General features: G+C 47.4%; 2 protein-coding genes across 2 annotated transcripts in view; both read right to left on the bottom strand.

The window, feature by feature from the left end:
- The window catches only part of LOC114644529 (uncharacterized), a 597,107-nt gene extending 591,496 nt beyond the window's left edge, over positions 1-5,611 (bottom strand). Inside the window, exon 1 of the mRNA XM_051925835.1 lies at positions 4,952-5,611. Within this exon, the coding sequence (XP_051781795.1) occupies positions 4,952-5,530 (579 nt within the window). The 5' untranslated portion in view covers positions 5,531-5,611. The remainder of the gene's footprint in view (positions 1-4,951) is intronic.
- LOC114643553 (protein NLRC5-like) overlaps positions 1-13,017 on the bottom strand; it is a 5,922,889-nt gene that overhangs the window by 3,543,333 nt on the left and 2,366,539 nt on the right. The gene's annotated exons all lie outside the window — the stretch shown is intronic.

Genomic DNA, 13,017 nt, shown 5'->3' with positions numbered 1-13,017 from the left:
GTGTTCAGGTTCAGCGGGTTGGATAATGGATGGATGGATATCTATACAGCAATGCTACATTGAAATATCCATCCAACCATCCATCCATTATCCAACCCGCTATATCCTAACTACAGGGTCACGGGGGTCTGCTGGAGCCGATCCCAGCCAGCACAGGGCGCAAGGTAGGAAACAAACCCAGGGCAGGGCGCCAGCCCACCACAGGGCTTACACACACACACCCACACACTGGGACAATTTAGAATCGCCAATGCACCTCACCTGCATGTCTTTGGACTGTGGGAGGAAACCCACGCAGACACGGGAAGAACATGCAAACTCCACGCAGGGAGGACCTGGGAAGCGAACCCAGGTCTCCTAACTGCAAGGCAGCAGCGCTACCACTGTGCCACTTACATTGAAATATTTGGGCCAAATTCATTGTAAGAATCTCAGACTTGGTTCTGTAGTGCAGTATCGTTTGCTAGACATGTCACTATGGCGTGTCTCTTTAAAAGGCCTGAGATAATCCATCCATCCATCCATCCTCTTCCGCTTATCCGAGGTCGGGTCGCAGGGGCAGCAGCTTGAACAGAGATGCCCAGACTTCCCTCTCCCCGGCCACTTCTTCTTGCTCTTCCGGGAGAATCCCGAGGCGTTCCCAGGCCAGCCGAGAGACATAGTCCCTCCAGCGTGTCCTGGGTCTTCCCCGGGGCCTCCTCCCGGTTAGACGTGCCCGGAACACCTCACCAGGGAGGCGTCCAGGAGGCATCCTGATCAGATGCCCGAGCCACCTCAACTGACTCCTCTCGATGCGGAGGAGCAGCGGCTCTACTCTGAGCCCCTCCCGGATGACTGAGCTTCTCACCCTATCTTTAAGGGACAGCCCAGACACCCTGCGGAGGAAACTCATTTCAGCCGCTTGTATTCGCAATCTCATTCTTTCGGTCACTACCCATAGTTCATGACCATAGGTGAGGGTAGGAACATAGATCGATCCGTAAATTGAGAGCTTTGTCTTATGGCTCAGCTCCTTTTTCACCACGACAGACCGATGCAGAGCCCGCATTACTGCGGATGCCGCACCGATCCGCCTGTCGATCTCACGCTCCATTCTTCCCTGACTCGTGAACAAGACCCCAAGATACTTGAACTCCTCCACTTGAGGCAGGATCTCGCTCCCAACCCTGAGAGGGCACTCCACCCTTTTCCGGCTGAGGACCATGGTCTCGGATTTGGAGGTGCTGATTCCCATCCCAGCCGCTTCACACTCAGCTGCGAACCGATCCAGAGAGAGCTGAAGATTACGACCTGATGAAGCAAACAGGACAACATCATCTGCAAAAAGCAGTGACCCAATCCTGAGTCCACCAAACCGGACCCCCTCAACACCCTGGCTGCGCCTAGAAATTCTGTCCATAAAAGTTATGAACAGAATCAGTGACAATGGGCAACCCTGGCGGAGTCCAACTCTCACTGGAAACGGGTTCGACTTACTGCCGGCAATGCGGACCAAGCTCTGACACCAGTTGTACAGGGACCGAACAGCCCTTATCAGGGTGTCATGTACCCCATACTCCCGGAGCACCCCCCACAGGATTCCCCGAAGAACACGGTCGAACGCCTTTTCCAAGTCCACAAAACACATGTAGACTGGTTGGGCGAACTCCCATGCACCCTCCAGGACCCTGCTAAGGGTGTAGAGTTGGTCCACTGTTCCGCGACCAGGACGAAAACCACACTGTTCCTCCTGAATCCGAGGTTCGACTATCTGACGGACCCTCCTCTCCAGAACCCCAGAATAGACTTTTCCAGGGAGGCTGAGGAGTGTGATCCCTCTGTAGTTAGAACACACCCTCCGGTCCCCCTTCTTAAAGAGGGGGACCCGGTCTGCCAATCCAGAGGCACTGTCCCTGATGTCCATGCGATGTTGTAGAGACGTGTTAACCAAGACAGCCCTACAACATCCAGAGCCTTTAGGAACTCTGGGCGTATCTCATCCACCCCCGGGGCCCTGCCACCAAGGAGTTTTTTGACCACCTCGGTGACCTCAGTCTCAGAGATGGGGGAGCCCACCTCTGAGTCCCCAGGCTCTGCTTCCTCATTGGAAGGCATGTTAATGGGATTGAGGAGGTCTTCGAAGTACTCCCCCCACTGACCCACAACGTCCCGAGTCGAGGTCAGCAGCGCACCATCCCCACCATATACAGTGTTGACACCGCACTGCTTCCCCCTCCTGAGACGCCGGACGGTGGACCAGAATCTCCTCGAAGCCGTCCGAAAGTCATTCTCCATGGCCTCCCCAAACTCCTCCCATGCCCGAGTTTTTGCCTCAGCAACCACCGAAGCTGCATTCCGCTTTGCCTGCCGGTACCTATTAGCTGCCTCCAGGGTCCCACAGGACAAAAGGGACCGATAGGACTCCTTCTTCAGCTTGACGGCATCCCTCACCGCCGGTGTCCACCAACGGGTTCGGGGATTGCCGCCACGACAGGCACCGACCACATTACGGCCACAGCTCTGGTCAGCCGCCTCAACAATAGAGGCACGGAACATGGCCCATTCGGACTCAATGTCCCCCACCTCCCTCGGGACATGGTCGAAGTTCTGCCGGAGGTGGGAGTTGAAGCTACTTCTGACAGGGGGCTCTGCCAGACGTTCCCAGCAGACCCTCACAACACGTTTGCGCCTACCAGGCCTGACCGGCATCCTCCCCCACCATCGAAGCCAACTCACCACCAGGTGGTGATCAGTTGACAGCTCTCTTCACCCGAGTGTCCAAGACATGTGGCCGCAAGTCCGACGACACGACCACAATGTCGATCATCGAACTGAGGCCTAGGGTGTCCTGGTGCCAAGTGCACATATGAACACCCCTATGCTTGAACATGGTGTTCGTTATGGACAATCCGTGACGAGCACAGAAGTCCAATAACAAAACACCACTCGGGTTCAGATCGGGGTGGCCATTCCTCCCAATCACGCCCTTCCAGGTCTCACCGTCATTGCCCACGTGAGCATTGAAGTCTCCCAGCAGTACGAGGGAGTCCCCAGAAGGTATGCCCTCTAGCACACCCTCCAGGGACTCCAAAAAGGGTGGGTACTCTGAACTGCTGTTCGGTGCATATGCACAAACAACAGTTAGGACCCGTCCCCCCACCCGAAGGCGGAGGGAGGCTACCCTCTCGTCCACCGGGGTAAACCCCAATGTACAGGCTCCAAGTTGGGGGGCAATAAGTATACCCACACCCGCTCGGCGCCTCTCACCGGGGGCAACTCCAGAGTGGTAGAGAGTCCAGCCCCTCTCAAGGAGATTGGTTCCAGAGTCCAAGCTGTGCGTCGAGGTGAGTCCGACTATATCTAGCCGGAACCTCTCAACTTCGCGCACTAACTCAGGCTCCTTCCCCTTCAGAGAGGTGACATTCCACGTCCCAAGAGCCAGCTTCTGTAGCCGAGGATCGGACCGCCAAGGTCCCCGCCTTCGGCCACCACCCAACTCACACTGCACTCGACCTCCTTGGCCCCTCCCATAGGTGGTGAGCCCATGGGAAGGGGGACCCACGTTGCCTCTTCGGGCTGTGCCCGGCCGAGCCCCATGGGTGCAAGCTCGGCCACCAGGCGCTCGCCATCGAGCCCCACCTCCAGGTCTGGCTCCAGAAGGGGGCCCCGGTGACCCGCGTCCAGGCGAGGGAAAACGCCGTCCAAATTTTTTATTCGTCATAGGAGGTTTGTATAACCGCTCTTTGTCTCATCCCTCACCTAGGACCAGTTTGCCTTGGGTGGCCCTACCAGGGGCATAAAGCCCCGGACAACAGAGCTCCTAGGATCATTGGGACACGCAAACCCCTCCACCACGGTAAGGTGGCGGTTTGAGGAGGGGGGCCTGAGATAATAAATAATAAAAAAAATTGTTTGCATTTATATATAGCGCTTTTCCATCCATTCATCCATTGAATGAGATAATAAATAATAAAAATTGTTTGCATTTATATAGCGCTTTTCCATCCATTCATCCATTTTCCAACCCTCTGAATCTGAAAACAGGGTCACGGGTGTCTGCTGGAGCCAATCCCAGCCAACACAGGGAGCAAGGCAGGAACCAATTCCGGGCAGGGTGCCAACCCACCGTAGGACACACACAAACACACTCACACACCAAGCACACACTAGGACCAGTTTAGGATCACCAATACACCTGACCTGCATGTCTTTGGACTGTGGGAGGAAACCCATGCAGACACAGGGAGAACATGCAAACTCCACGCAGGGAGGACCCGGGAAGCTATAGCGTTTTTCTCACTACTCAAAGCGCTCAGCAATTGCAGTTTAAGGGCCCAATAGAGTAAAGTCCCTTTTGGCATTTATGGGATTTGAACCGGCAACCTTCCACATGCACACTCAAATTGTTAAAAATGCACAAAGAAGACAATGGAAGTAAACAGCTAAACACACTTACTGTGTATGTGGCAGCACCCTGGAGTGTCTCCATTCATTTGGTAAAAGCTTGGGGTATTGAATGACGTTTTTAATGACACTGTATGGTGACTTTCTATGCTTATGCTTGCTGTAACATGATCCTGTTAAACACACCTTAAGAGGGCTGGAATGTTAGATATTTCTGTGAGTAGCCCACATGCCGCTCATACCCCTGCCAGGGACCAGTTCTGTAGTTTCTGTAGTTTGTCCACCACAGCATTAGATACTCAAAAGACAAACTGATTAGAGCACAGAAATACTCAGGTTGGCGTAATGAACTCGCTCGGCTGTTCATGAGTAATGCCTGGTATCCCATCCTGGACTGTTTCATGCCCTGCCCAAGGTTTCACCAGGATAGACTTCAGCACACTACTCTGAGTCCTTGGAAAATCAGTTTTATAAGATGGATGAAGAGATTTCTCTGTTACACTGCATTTACAAATCCCTTAACTCTTGTTATTTAATTTGTTTCAATTAAACACCAAATCCCACTCACCTCTTTTTCTTCTTTTTCCGTCTCCAGCTCCACTATTTTATGACCTGTATGTCCAGTCACCACACACATCATGCAGATACACGAATCATCAGTTTTGCAAAATATTTTCAGACTTTCCTGATGTTTTGCACAGAGTTTTCTCCTCAGATTTCCATCAGGATCAGTCAGCTTGTGGTCCTTCCAAGCAGCTCCTTCATAGTGAGGCTGCAGGTGAGTTTGACAGAAGGAGATCATGCAGGTTAGACAGGACTTCACCGCTCTGAACTTGTTTCCAGTACAGGCGTCACACTCTACGTCTCCAGGGCCAGCATAATTCTGAGATGAAGAAGAACTGAGTCCTGTCTTCTTTAGTTTCTTGACGAGTTCATTCAACAGAGTGTTTCTGTGCAGTGCAGGCCTTGGGATGAAGGTGTGTCTGCACTGAGGACAGCTGAACTCTTGGCTCTGATCCCAGCAGTCCGTGAGGCACTTCAGACAGAAACTATGACCACAGGGGATGGAGACGGGGTCAGTCAGGATGTCCAGACACACCGAGCAGGTGAACTCGTCCTGTGATACAAACAGCTGGGCTTCAGCCATCGTCAGTCTGAGGAGAAACAGGCAGAGAGAATCAGTCAGGCAAACAAGGAAGTGACTTGTGAAGAAACGAAAGTGAAAGTTTGTCTGTGCTCAGTGAGAAGAAGGAGGAGGAGGAGGAGGAGGAGGAGGAGGAGGAGGAGATTTCAGGAGAAAGCTGAGAGCTGACAGAGAGAACATCTGAGGAGTCACTGAGGATGAACAGTTAATGTGTGACAGGAGCCCAGAGAGTGAAGATCACAATGTGACAACATGACACACACTGACAAACTAGCTGCACTGTCCCAGGGTGCCTGTTAAAGTTTAACTCACTTCAGTATATATTATTTATTTATTACATACTAAAGTCCATATTAAAGATGCTGGATGGTCTCCAGATTTACAGATTTTCTTGGCTTTTCGGTTCAGAATTGTAACCACCTGATGTCACAGTCAGCTCGGCCTCCTTAGATGCATAGTGTTGGGTAATAGAAGGCTTGTGAAAAGTTTACCTGACCCAGTCTTAAGCCTGTTACACAGACACAACCAAACATGACAAAGGTGGTCTTTAGCTGGCTTTTTGACTTGCTACTTAGAGTTCTGATGAACAGTTTTATGAGACCAAGCCTTTAAGGATGATGTCCAATGTCGTGTACAGTTCTATGTCGTCATTTTGGGGTTAGAACAGAGAACTCTCCTTATGGTGGAGGGCACTCTTGGTCTCTACTGCATGGTTCTTGTCTCATCTGGTTGAACTGTGACAATACCCACCCTCCCCATTGTGGCAGCACAGCCTTTCAGGGTGGTGATTGGCAGCTGATGTGCACAGTAAGGAAGTCTACACCTTCAAAGCTCCAGGACAACACTGTTCGCTGTCATTTTTCACGCATGTCCATCTAGGAAATTTGAGAGCCTTCAGCGGAGATACCTGAATCTGTCTTAAAGGTTTAGAAAGAGGCCTCTAGCTGAACAGTCCAAATTACAGCCTGTCTGTGCCCGCTGTCTCATCACTTCAGCAAAGGGTGTAGCCATCCCCAAGCTATAAGGCATGAACCTCCGATAAGACCCCACCAGACCCTGGGACCTCACTTTCACTCACAGTTTCTTTTGTTCTTTTTCTCTTTCTGTTATTTAATTAACTTCTCTTTATTAGTTGATTTTCTTAATTGTTTCCTGAGATGTGATTCTAAGACACTGAGATACACAATAATCGTTTTAAGCTCCAGTGGCTTCAGTAGTTCAGGCTCAGTACCTTCTATGCTGTATATGAAGCAGTGCTGTATCTAAGTGGAGATGAGTTCTAGAGTCCTTCAAGGTGCATCAGCCGACCATATGCATTTTTAATTCTTCAAACTGTTTCAGTGTTTTCTGCCTTTTAATGTCGTATTTTAACAACAGTGTGGGGTATTTCAGGTAAATGTAGACTGTGTGGAGCATGGCCCGGACACAGACAGGCGGACATCGATAGTTCACCCAACACACATTTATTGTACATTCTACGTAAACCAAGACAAGATGTGTATCAGCCCTTTAACGCGTCTGGAGCTTAATGTGAAAATAACCCTTGTGGCTTTAGCTTCACCGTGTATAGCTAAACATCTTATTTTCATCAAATTACACCAAAAATATTTAACTCCTAGCTTTGTACATTATATATGTAGCTTCACAACACTCTTATGTCTTACTCAGGAGTATTACATCTTGTTTGGAGGAATATTAACCCACCTGTAGTTAGAAACAAAGAGACACAAACTTTATCTTGCGTTCAGCTTAGCTACAGGATTTAATCTGCCGCGTTTGCCTCTGTGGTGTTTTAGGGTTCCTCGCTAGCGATAGCGCCATCTAGTGACCAGTTTGGGTATTTTCCTTGTAACAGTGTTCACAGCAGAACACCAGGCACCGTGAATTTGATATTCAAAACACTAGAAAATATTAGCAAAAAAATAAAAAAATATTGGGGTGTCTAATTTTAACACTTGTAATACCTTTATGAACTGTGATGCAATTAACTTTATACTTATCTTTTTTTTTTTTACAGTTTTTACTGCATGCTATTTATTTTATGCACAAACATTTTTAACCTTTTACACTCTCCCCTGTTTTTTTTAATGTCTCCTGACATCTGTATGGTAAGGAATGTGAAAGAGTCTGTGTCATGTTAATATGCCTGGGTTAAGCAGTTATAGTCATAGGGGTACATTTGTGTGACGTATGGTAGTGGAACACCTCTAAGAAAACTTGGGAGAGGGTGGCTTGGCAGAAGAGAGTTCACCCCAGCATTCCACTGCTGATAAGATGGCTGTCCTAGTGTGTTATAAGTGATCATCTCTCTAGGCCTTGCTGTCCGTTGAGATCTTCTGACTGTTTCTGCCTCAACTTGGTTTCCATCCTCTTCTGCTTCTGGGCCCTCTTGTGCACTCTCCTCTTCATCCATTTGATGTTCACCCACCACTACAGAAGCCTCTCCCAACCGGTCCTGTGCCTGTGGTGCATTCCCCACGTAATCCTGTTTTTTAGTTTCATCACTGATCAAGGGGTGAAACTCATGGGCTGTGGCTTTTAGTCTCTACTCAATCACAGGAGGTTGCACAGATTGGTGATGTTCTGTCTGTTCAGGTCTCACCAACCTGTAGCATGGAATCTGGCTATGGAGGTTGTGGTGGTAAGTGTACTCTTCATCAGAACTGTCTGTGTTTGGTTCCTGCATGTTGTTAATAGACTGTTTCTCTCTTTTTGAGTTTTGTTTCCTTTTCTGACATGGTGCCAGGTGTGTTTCTTCCAGTGGCAGGTCATTAACTGGCAGCAGTAGGTTCCTGTGAACCACACGCAGTGTTTTGAAACCTTTCTCAGGCTGTATTTTGTAAACTAGTCTGTCATCAACTCTCTCCATAACACGGTACACTATTTGCTCCCAGTAAGCCCGCAGTTTGCCAGGTCCACCTCTCTCTGTCATGTTTTTCACCAGCACTCGGTCACCTGGCTGAAGAACGGCACCCCTGACAGCTCGATCATATTGACTGTTCTTTTTAGCTGAGGATTTCTTGCTGTTGTTTGTTGCAATTTCATATGCAGTATGCATCCTCTTTGCCCATTTCTGTGCATATGTCTGTTGGTCAGTTGTCTCAGAATTTCTTTTGTGTTGGAACAGTAGATCAACAAGTAAGTGTGGAGGTCGACCATATAAGAGGAAAAATGGAGAAAACCCGGTGGCTTCATGCCGTGTGCAGTTGTAGGCATGCACAACATGAGGTAGGTAATCTTTCCACTGGCTCTTTTTTCTCCTCTTCCAGAGTGTGCAGCATCTGAATGAGTGTGCGCTTCAATCTCTTGACGGGGTTACCTTATGGATGGTATGGCGTGGTGCGTGAATGACCAATACCAGCCAGCTGCTCCAACCTGCTGAACAAACTGTTCTCAAACACCTTTCCCTGATCATGGAGGAGTTTCTGAGGATATCCAAAATAAGGGATGAAGTCCTGGAAGATCTCATCTGCAGCTGTCTTCCCTGATTTGTTCCTTGTTGGGTACGCTTGAGCAAAGCGTGTAAAGTTGTCGATAAGAACAAGGATGTACTCATAACCTTCACTTTGCTCAAGGTGGAGGGAGTCGATGCATATCAGCTCAAATAGACTGCTTGTGGAGATGTGTCCCACAGTAGCTCTCTGTGGAAGATTGGGACGTTTCTGTTTAATACAGGCGCATCTTTTATTAACATAGTCCTCTATCTCCTGCTGCAGGTTGGGCCAATAGAACCTCTCTCGTGTAAGATGAACTACTTTCTCAGAGCCAACATGGCCCATGTCATTGTGCAGGGTTTTGAGCACCATGGGTTTCAGTTTCTCAGGAAGGACAAGCTGCCTGTGTTGTTCAGTCTGTCGATAGAGGATCCCATCATCCACCTCTAGTTTTTTCCATTCATATAGCAGTCTCTTTGACTCTTTCCTCATGTTTCTCTTTTCTTTTTCATTAGGAATCCAGTTTTGAAGTTTCAAATGGACAACTTCTTTGATGGCTGGATCTTCTTGTTGTGCAGCTCTGATGTTTTCTGGTGTGACACTGGAAATGCTATCAAGTGGCACAGCATCTGCATTCTCACCATCCAGCTGCAAAGCTGCCACCCAAGGCACATCATTCTCTTGAGCTGCTTTGCTCCCTTGCCATACTGCAGACACAACCTCTGGTGGTACACTTTCTGTGTGTTCTTTGATTCTGTCCTTTAGTTTCACAGGGCACCTTGACAGCATATCAGCGTCTGTGTTCATCTTCCCTGGCCGGTATTTGATATCAAATTTAAAGTCGACCAGTTCGCCAACCCACCTGTGTCCAATAGCATTTAGGCGTGCAGTACTCAGGACGTAAGTCAATGGGTTGTTATCTGTGTATAATGTAAATGTTGGAGTGGAGCATTAGTACAAATAGTCCCGAAACTTATCACAGATAGCCCACTTGAGTGCCAAGAACTTGAGTTTAGTGGAATGAAGGTGGTCATTTTTCTCAGCAGGTGTCAGAGTTCTTGAGCCATACCCAATAACACGCTTGTTGTCCTGATGTTGGTATAACACTGATCCTAAACCATTGTTGGACGCATCCGTGTGCAGTATGAATGGAAGGTCAAAGTTTGGGTAGGCTAGAATAGGGGGATTTAGCAGCATGTCCACTAGCTGGGCTACTACACCCCTGTGCTCAGCTGTCCACTTGATAGATGTCTTTGATGGCAACTGGCCTTTATCGCCCTTCCTAGTTCTACCTTTACTTTTGCATGGCTGGTGGTGAGTGTTACCTTTTCCCATGTCAGCAGGTGTTTGCAGCAGTTGAAACAGTGGCCGTGCCATCCGAGAGAAGTCTTGGATGAAGGAGCAATAATATCCAAGAAACCCCAGCAGGAACTTGACATCTCCAACTGTACGAGGCTGTTTGGCTTTCAGTGCCAGCACCACTTCCAGCTCCAGGATGTCGATCTTCACTCCCTCTCCAGACACCAGTTGGAGACCAGAGGTAGCGAACCTCTCTTTTAAACAACTCACACTTGGTGGGTCTTAGTTTAATGCCGTGTTTTCTCATGCGACTGAGGACTTGTCTGAGATGGTTTACATGATCTGCAAAGGATACTGAGTAACACGGTAGAGGCAGGAGCTCTTTAGAAATGTGCGAGAAAGACAACAACTGAACTGACAGAAAGTCCCATTTTTGAACTGACAACTCTTTTTGAAACAGTCAAATAAAAGGCAGCCACTCTTCTCCCTTCTGTCCAAAATGAGCGCCTGACTTGCTTATTTTCATCTTTGTTAGCGGAGCACACCATGACACGTTTCAGTTTCTCAGAACCATTACTGTTAGTACATCATTATCACAAGCTTAAGGTTATTTTCTCATGGGAATCAAAGCCTGACTTGCTTACTCAAAAAATAATTTCAGCTGTCCCAGAATGCACTGCACTTCTGTTTAACATGACAAGACTTTCAAACTTAAGGCCATTCGCCTTAAATCCATCTCTTCAACAGGTTACAGTATCTCCTGTACAGGAGTTTTTCTACATTCTGTCACTTTCTTTCATGAAGCTCACCAAACATAACTGGCAGCACAGGTATCCTGACTAAGAGCGAGGGCAGCTGAGCAAGAAAGCCATGTCACAGGCTAGGTGGACATACTGTATCTGTCCCTGGATGCAAGGAATTTTCATTTAGCAGTGCTAGAGATGGCAACTCGTAATTTCAATGCCAGCTCAAGAGAGAATATTAGCTTCATGTTGTGCTGGTGACACCCTTATGAGACTTACATTGGACTTAAACAGGATCTGTCCATCATAATTCCAAGTAATGAGCGGAACTCTGCAATTAACAAAATATACACCAGTCTGTGTGAATCATTGTGAAATTCAAGAAAAAAATAAAATGCATCCAGGAGAAGACCCCACATGTCATCAGGCACCTGTTTCCATTTTAACAATGTTGATATTTTGCATTAGCCAAAAGATGAGTCACCACCAAGATGGGCTGGTAGTCCATTATGTAAAGGAGCTGCTTCAGAGCCCGTAGCTAAGGAGCATTTTAAAAACGACAAGCCTGCCAAAGTTACAAAAGAATACCTACTAGTGCAACAACAGCAAGAGGTTCTTTTAAGGATAACTACCTAAAAGAGCCATGTTAAGAGTAAAGGATCCACATTCAGTGCCAGCTCTACATTGGTGTTAGAAGTGGGATGAGGAAAAGACTTTGTGTCCAATTTAACAAAGCGCCATTACCGCAGACACCTAAAATGGTATTGCAGGGCTCATCTGATGAATTGCAGGAGAGTCTTAAGGCTGAGATCTAGGATCTGGAATGCTGTTTGCATCATCAGTACAGGAAGGAGATGCTACCTCTGCATCGTCACCACCACTTCTCCATCTGCTATGGTCCACTGGCCTGGTCACAAATACAGCTATAGGCTCTTGTAGCTACATATAAGGGCCATGTAAAGAGCAAACAATCCATTTTGACACTCAGCACCCGTGCTACAACATGTTTTAGGACTGTCATGCTCTCAACCTCCTTAGACCATACTGGTAAGAAAAATGTCTGACAGTACTAGAATTGCGGTTACTCCCAACTGCTGACAGGACTATTTGGATTAGAATTCATTGTGTTTTTAGAAAAGCTGCTGAGATGTTTTCCACCACACTACTCACTCGTCATTTCATCTTATTTAACATAACATATCCAGTCTTCCCATAATAATACAATGTGTAAAGGATGCCCTGCTCTACTTAAAATAAATCAAAGTTACCATCTAAGAAACTACTAAACATTTCTGTATAATTTGTTCTCCTTACATAATAATGTTGAGTGTCTGTTAGTCCTTTAGATGCTTCACGATCTTCAAGTGGCGACTACATGATGGTTTATCTGATGACTCTCCAGATGGGATGGTGATGGAGTTAAACCCAAATTTTAAATAGGAAATGGGATTTCTCTGAATCGCATTAACAGTAATCTTAGAAACCTAATAAGAAGATGGAGAGTACAACAAACATAATGAATTCAACACCATACGGTAAATACAACATCAGATGTAGATGTGAGAAACACTCATGGACTTCTAAGTGTGGGCAGATGTTAAGTAGCCTGTCCCTAAACCTGGTGCAAGTGCTGATGGTGGTCCTGTACCATCTGACAGAACAGAGGTGGGAGAACAGTGACTGTGCAATACGGCTGAGGTCTACAATAACACTGTTTGCCTTTCTAAGTTAGTCTCTTATGTCCTGAACAAAAATAAGCTGTGACCATCAACAGTCTGTACCAACTTTACCACCCTCTGTAGTGCTCTGGGCTGAAATGGTGCTGTACCAGGATGGTGTGCAGTCAGTGAGGATGGACTCTGTTGAGCACATGTAGACATTGCTGATCAAAAAGGGAGACATCAGGATTTTTAGAGATATCTGAAAGGGGTTGGTTAGTAAGCCATCTTGATGACAGTCAAGATGTGTAGAGACAAGCTCAGTTCATTCCAAGACATTTAAACCTGCCAGCTCT

Source organism: Erpetoichthys calabaricus, chromosome 4 (assembly GCF_900747795.2).
Source record: "Erpetoichthys calabaricus chromosome 4, fErpCal1.3, whole genome shotgun sequence".
NCBI lineage: Eukaryota > Metazoa > Chordata > Cladistia > Polypteriformes > Polypteridae > Erpetoichthys > Erpetoichthys calabaricus.
The sequence above is the reverse complement of the archived record's forward strand: the minus strand, read 5'-3'. Positions and strand labels throughout refer to the sequence as shown.